The sequence below is a fragment of the Salmo salar genome, chromosome 02 (assembly GCF_965601325.2).
Source record: "Salmo salar chromosome 02, fSalSal1, whole genome shotgun sequence".
Classification (NCBI taxonomy): domain Eukaryota; kingdom Metazoa; phylum Chordata; class Actinopteri; order Salmoniformes; family Salmonidae; genus Salmo; species Salmo salar.
The window spans coordinates 71,249,366-71,256,614 of NC_138292.1; the positions used below are offsets into that span (position 1 = coordinate 71,249,366).

General features: G+C 39.9%; 1 protein-coding gene across 1 annotated transcript; it reads left to right on the forward strand.

Moving 5' to 3' along the window:
* The first annotated feature begins 429 nt into the window (after nt 1-429).
* On the forward strand, nt 430-1,550 carry LOC145862445 (uncharacterized). The gene is made up of 3 exons (XM_082966651.1): nt 430-516; nt 620-674; nt 768-1,550. The coding sequence occupies exons 1-3, from the start codon at nt 443-445 to the stop codon at nt 1,005-1,007; spliced, it is 369 nt and encodes a 122-aa protein (XP_082822777.1). The 5' UTR covers nt 430-442; the 3' UTR covers nt 1,008-1,550.
* Nucleotides 1,551-7,249: the final 5,699 nt, after the last annotated feature.

Here is a 7,249-nt window from a genome sequence, read left to right on the forward strand (position 1 = left end):
AGTCAGTCCCTCTGGTGAAATAGTGGAGGGCAGTTCAGTGACTCTGATCTGCAGCAGTGATGCCAACCCACCTGTGGACAAATACACCTGGTACAAGAAGAACGTAACCTCACCAAAAGCATCAGGACAGAGTTACAGCATCACTGACATCATCTCTGAGGACAGAGGAGAATATTACTGTGAGGCCCAGAATGGAAAAGGATCTATGAACTCTACAGCTCTGATGATCATTGTAGCAGGTAAAGTTCCTTCTTCAATACAATATTTTTTTATACATGTTTCAAGCTAATCTGAATCATTATACTTGGGTTTATTGTACCTTAGTTTATAACTATACATTGGATTTCACAAGTATTGCATTAATGCGCTGTATTTAAATTTATTATATCATACCATGTACTCATATCATCCATATTTTATTATAGGGAAACAAACCTCAGTTATGAATGCAGCTGTAGGAATCATAGTGGTTGTTCTGGTTCTCATCATCTGTCTCTCTGGACTCATGTGGTTCAGGTGAGTGAAGTGAAAATGCATTTTTTGTTTTATTATTTAACTTTAGTAACATTGATTGATTGATTGATTGATTGATTGATTGATTCATTCATGTGCAAAACAGGAAAAAAGCCTCCAAATCCACCTCCAACACAAGAGACGCAGCAGATGATGGACAGGTGAGTGTTGGAATCAGAAGATGACTGTGATGACTGTGTAAGCTTTGTGGGACATTTCCACTCCTCATGTTGTCTGTCCTCTTTCTCCATCAGGGAGACTCTAGTCCAGTGTATGCCAATGTCTCAAGCATGGCCATGACCCCTACTGCAGAACAAACAGCGGACACAGACAACCAGGATTATGTTCACTATGATACTGTCCACTTCTCTGGCTCCAAAAACCAGGAAGTGCCTCTATACTCCACCATCCAACTGCCTCAGCCCCAGATTCAGGAGGAGGATGTCCAGTATATCGCTGTGAAATTCAGCTGCCCCAGTGCTGCCACCCAGTGAGCGTATTCTGCCATTACAACAACAGTGTCAATACTAGAACATTGAACACACAGACAGCATCAGGGTCATTCATATGCTGCTGCTTATTGGATGAGTATACAATGTCATCAATAAGCAAAATGGTTGACCCCCTAGTGACAGCTCATTGTTCCCCGAAAAGTCCCTCCATCAATAGGTGAAGCACAGGAGGATGGTGCTTCATTGGGGGTGATGGGCTTGTGGTAATGCCTGGTGCGGAATTAGTGGAATGGTATAAAATACATCAAACACATGGTTTCCATTCCATTTGCGCCGTTTCGCCCATTATTATGACCCGTTCTCACCTCAGAAACCTCCTGTGATCTAAAGAGTTGTAGGACCATCCTTCAGGCCAAAGTGCATTTCCTTGAACTCATAATATGGTGTAACAATGGACATTTTGAAAAGTTGCACTCAGGGTTGGGGTCAATTCCATTTCAATTTAGGAAAATGTCAATTGTTCCTCATTGAAAAGCATTGAGAAAATATGGATTTTCAGTTTAGTTCCTGAATTGATGCTTTTATCCTGGGGACAGGGGGAGTAGACGGGAGGGGGGGGGGGCCTACCTTTGTTTCCCAAATGGTTGGTTTGGGCCAATTTCTATTCGTGTCTTTAGACTAAAGTGTAGCAAAAAAAAAATCTGCACAAGACTATACAGCTACACTGTTACTCGAGGTACGGCATTAACTTGGCGTTGATATTGAGACTATAAAGCATGATATTATAATACTTTTTTAATCACTTATCTAAATGTGTTTCTTCTTGTCAAATGTGATGTGATGAGTGGCGTGTGTTTATTAACATTTGCTCATGGATAAACAAACGCTTTCATCTTCTTCCATTGGTTCTCACGTTCTTCCATTTTCTCAAACAGTGAATGTGGCCTCCAATACGGCACTGATATTTTAACAAAGTAAAACGATGACAGAGGTCATGCTTTTAGGGTTTAAGTTAAATGAAGAAGAAATAGCAGTTTGTTGATTTGAGAGTACATATGATGACAGAACATAGATATAATTAATATCATGCAAATGAGCAAGCATTTAAATTCTAACATGATGTCACTGGTCCTCTTCAATACACATGTGAAATAATTTTCTGTACGGTGTACATTTTAGGACATCCCTACTCCTCATGAGAAAAGTCTACTATGGGTCTCCTTCCAATGTTTTCACTTTGAGATCAGGGTTCTTATGTTTCCTGCATTACAAGCAAAAGCACAACTACACAAAAATGACATGGGATTTTTTTTATTATATCATTTAAAACTACATTCTGGGATTCGAAAACAACAAAACGGTCACGTCGCCACCTGTTTTAATAAACAGCTGAGAGATGTGGCTGGAGAAATGTAACCACTCTGGAATTCTAGCCATGAGATCAAAATGATTGTTTTGAAAGAAACAACAAACAACAACAAACAAAAAGGCTTTACAACGAAAGCAAAACATTAGATTATGTCAGCAGTGTACCCAGCCAGAAATAATCAGACACCCATTTTTCAAGCTAGCATATAATGTCACAAAAACCCAGAAGACAGCTAAATGCAGCACTAACCTTTGATGATCTTCATCAGATGACACACCTAGGACATTATGTTATACAATACATGCATGTTTTGTTCAATCAAGTTCATATTTATATCAAAAAACAGCTTTTTACATTAGCATGTGACGTTCAGAACTAGCATACCCCCCGCAATCTTCCGGCGAATTCACTAACAATTTACTAAATTACTCACGATAAACGTTCACAAAAAGCATAACAATTATTTTAAGAATTATAGATACAGAACTCCTCTATGCACTCGATATGTCCGATTTTAAAATAGCTTTTCGGTGAAAGCACATTTTGCAATATTCTAAGTAGATTGCCCGGCATCACAGGGCTAGCTATTTAGACACCCACCAAGTTTAGCCTTCACCAAAATCAGATTTACTATAACAAAAGTTTGATTACCTTTCCTGTTCTTCGTCAGAATGCACTCCCAGGACTTCTACTTAAATAACAAATGTTGGTTTGGTCCCAAATAATCCATCGTTATATCCAAATAGCGGCGTTTTGTTCGTGCGTTCCAGACACTATCCGAATGGTAAATAAGGGTCACGCGCACGGCGCTATTCGTGACAAAAGATTTCTAAATATTTCATTACCGTACTTCGAAGCATGTCAACCGCTGTTTAAAATCAATTTTTATGCAATTTATCTCGTAAAAAAGCGATAATATTCCGACCGGGAATCTCCTTTTCGGTAAACAGAGGAAAAAACACAAAGACGGGGGCAGCCAGTGCACGCGCCTAAGCCCATTGTCCCTTGATCGGCCACTTGAGAAAGGCGATAATGTGTTTCAGCCTGGGGCTGGAATGACGACATTCAGGTTTTTCCCGGGCTCTGAGAGCCTATTGGAGCTGTGGGAAGTGTCACGTTACCGCAGAGATCCTAAATTTTGGAAAGAGATGTCAAAGAAAGACAATAAATGGTCAGACAGGCCACTTCCTGTAAAGGAATCTCTCAGGTTTTGAAAAGCCAATAATTATATGCATATTCTAGTTACTGGGCAGGAGTAGTAACCAGATTAAATCGGGTACGTTTTTTATCCAGCCGTGTCAATACTGCCCCCTAGCCCTAACAGGTTAAAGAATAGCCAGGCATCTTTTACTAATAGAATGACGTCAATATCCTTCCAAGATACCCGGGCCAGGTCGATTAGAAAGGCCCGCTCGCTGAAGTGTTTTAGGGAGCATTTGACAGTGATGAGGAGTGGTCGTTTGACCTCAGTCCCATTACAGACGCAAGCAATGAGGCAGTGATCACTGAGATCCTGGTTGAAGACAGCAGAGGTGTATTTGGAGGGCAAGTTGGTTAGGATGATATCTATGAGGGTGCCTGGATTTGGGGTTGTACCTGGTAGGTTCATTGATAATTTTTGTGAGATTGAGAGCATCAAGCTTAGATTGTAGAATGGCCGGGGTGTTAAGCATGTCCCAGTTCAGGTCACCTAACCGCACGAGCACTGAAGATAGATGGGGGGCAATCAATTCACATATGGTGTCCAGGGCACAGCTGGGGGCAGAAGGTGGTCTATAGCAAGCGGCAACTGTGAGAGACTTGTTTCTGGAAAGGTGGATTTTTAAAAGTAGAAGATCAAATTGTTTGGGCCCAGACCTGGATAGTAAGACAGAACTCTGCAGGCTAACTCCACACCCTTTGGCAGTTCTATCTTGTTGGGAAATGTTATAGTTAGGGATGGAATTTTCTGTGCTTTTGGTGGCCTTCCTAAGCCAGGATTCAAACACAGCTAGGACATCCTGGTTGGCAGAGTGTGCTAAAGCAGTGAATTAAACAAACTTAGGGAGGATGCTTCTAATGTTAACATGCATGAAACCAAGGATTTTACAGTTACAGAAGGCAACAAATGAGAGGGCCTGGGGAATAGGAGTGAAGCTAGGCACTGCAGGGCCTGGATTAACCTCTACATAACCAGAGGAGCAAAGGAGGAGTAGGATAAGGGTACGGCTAAGTGCTATGAGAACTGGTCATCTAGTACGTTCGGGACAGAGAGTAAAAGGAGAAGGTTTTTGGGAGTGGTAGAATAGATTCAATGCATAATGTACAGACAAAGGTATGGTACAATGTGAATACAGTTGAGGTAAATTTAGGCATTGAGTGACGATGAGAGAGGTATTGTCTCTATGTTAACAATGTGCTAGCTGTTTCACTAACTCTGGTATTTCCTAGACTAGTAGGTTGCATATTGGGTTGCCAGCAGGGAGAGCTCTAGTATAGAACATTGGAACCTTCCACAGCACATTGATGCAGCTGATCAGGAGTGATGGGAATGGGTCACATTTTGCCTCTTTTAAGCACCGGCTGTCAGAGCAGCTCACAGATCACTGCAGCTGTACATAGCCCATCCAACTACCTCATCCCCATACTGTTATTTTGTTTTGTTTTTTGTTTTGCTCCTTTGCACCCCAGTATCTCTACTTGCACATTCATCTTCTGCACATCTATCACTACAGTGTTTATTTGATAAATTGTAATTACGTCGCCACTATGGCCTATTTATTTCCTTACCTCCCTTATCTTACCTCATTTGCACACACTCTATATAGACTTTTTCTATTGTGTTATTGACTGTATGTTCGTTTATTCCATGTGTAACTCTGTGTTGTTGTTTGAGTTGCACTGCTTTGCTTATTCTTGGCCAGGTCACAGTTGTAAATGAAAACTTGTTCTCAACTGGCCTACCTTGTTAACCTCTATGGGCTAGGTGGGACGCTAGCGTGCCACCCGTGGTGCACTCCATCAACAGCAGGTGCATTTCAAGAGCGGCAAATTTGAATCCAAATAAATGTCAAAATTCAAATTTTTCAAACATACAACTATTTTACACCCTTTGAAAGATAAACATCTCCTTAATCTAACCACGTTTTACGATTTCAAAAAGGTTTTACGGCGAAAGCATAAATTTAGAGTATGTTAGGACAGTACATTTACAAGAGTTGTGTGTAATGTTTTGTCAATTCAAAGACAGGGTCACCAAAACCATAAAACCAGCTAAAATGATGCACTAACCTTTTACAATCTCCATCAGATGACACTCCTAGGACATTATGTTAGACAATGCATGCATTTTTAGTTCTATCAAGTTCATATTTATATCCAAAAACAGCGTTTTACTATGGCATTGATGTTGAGGAAATCGTTTCCCTCCAATAACCGGCAGTCAAGTCAGCGTCACAAATTAAATAATTAAAATTAGAAAACATTGGTAAAATATTATATTGTCATTTAAAGAATTATAGATTTACATCTCTTGAACGCAATCAACTTGCCAGATTTAAAAATAACCTTACTGGGAAATCACACTTTGCAATAATCTGAGCACTGCGCCCAGAAAAATACGCGTTGCGATACAGACTAGACGTCATGTTGGGGAGATCTAAAATCGAAAATACTATGTAAATAATCCATTACCTTTGATTCTCTTCATTAGATGTCACTTCCAGGTATCACAGGTCCATAACGAATGTAGTTTTGTTCAAAAAAGCTCATCATTTATGTCCAAAAATCTCCGTCTTGTTAGCACATGATCTAAGCCAGCCGGACTTCTCGTCATGAACGAGGGGAAAAAATATATTTCCGTTCGTTCAAACATGTCAAACGTTGTATAGCATAAATCATTAGGGCCTTTTTTAACCAGAACATGAATAATATTCAAGGTGGACGAATGCATACTCTTTTATAACGTATTGGAACGAGGGTACCCAACATGAACTCGCGCGCCAGGTGTCTAATGGGACATCATCGTTCCATGGCTCTTGTTCGGTCAGATCTCCCTCCAGAAGACTCAAAACACTTTGTAAAGGCTGGTGACATCTAGTGGAAGCAATAGGAAGTGCCAAAATATTCCTCAGCCCCTGTGTTTTTCAATGGCATAGGTTTAAAGGTAATACAACACATCAGGTATCCACTTCCTGTCAGAAAATGTCTCAGGGTTTTGCCTGCCAAATGAGTTCTGTTATACTCACAGACACCATTCAAACAGTTTTAGAAACTTTAGAGTGTTTTCTATCCATATATAATAAGTATATGCATATTCTAGTTACTGGGTAGGATTAGTAACCAGATTAAATCGGGTACATTTTTTTTATCCAGACGTGCAAATGCTGCCCCCTAGCCCTAACAGGTTAAATATAAGTGAAATAAAAAATCAAATTGATAACAGGCTACATTAGACTATATATTGATATCAGGCTACATTAGACTATATATGGATAACAGGCTACATTAGACTATATATGGATAGCATGCTACATTAGACTATATCTGGATAACATGCTGCATTAGACTATACAGTGGGGCAAAAAAGTAGTTAGTCAGCCACCAATTGTGCAATTTCTCCCACTTAAAAAGAGGAGAGAGGCCTGTAATTTTCATCTATTATGACAGACAAAATGAGAAAAGAAAAATCCTGAAAATCACATTGTAGGATTTTTTATGAATTTATTTGCAAATTATGGTGGAAAATAAGTATTTGATCAATAACAAAAGTTTATCTCAATACTTTGTTATATAGCCTTTTTTGGCAATGACACAGGTCAAACTTTTTCTGTAAGTCTTCACAAGGTTTTCACACACTGTTGCTGGTATTTTGGCCCATTCCTCCATGCAGATCTCCTCTAGAGCAGTGATGTTTTGGGGCTGTCGCTGGGCAACA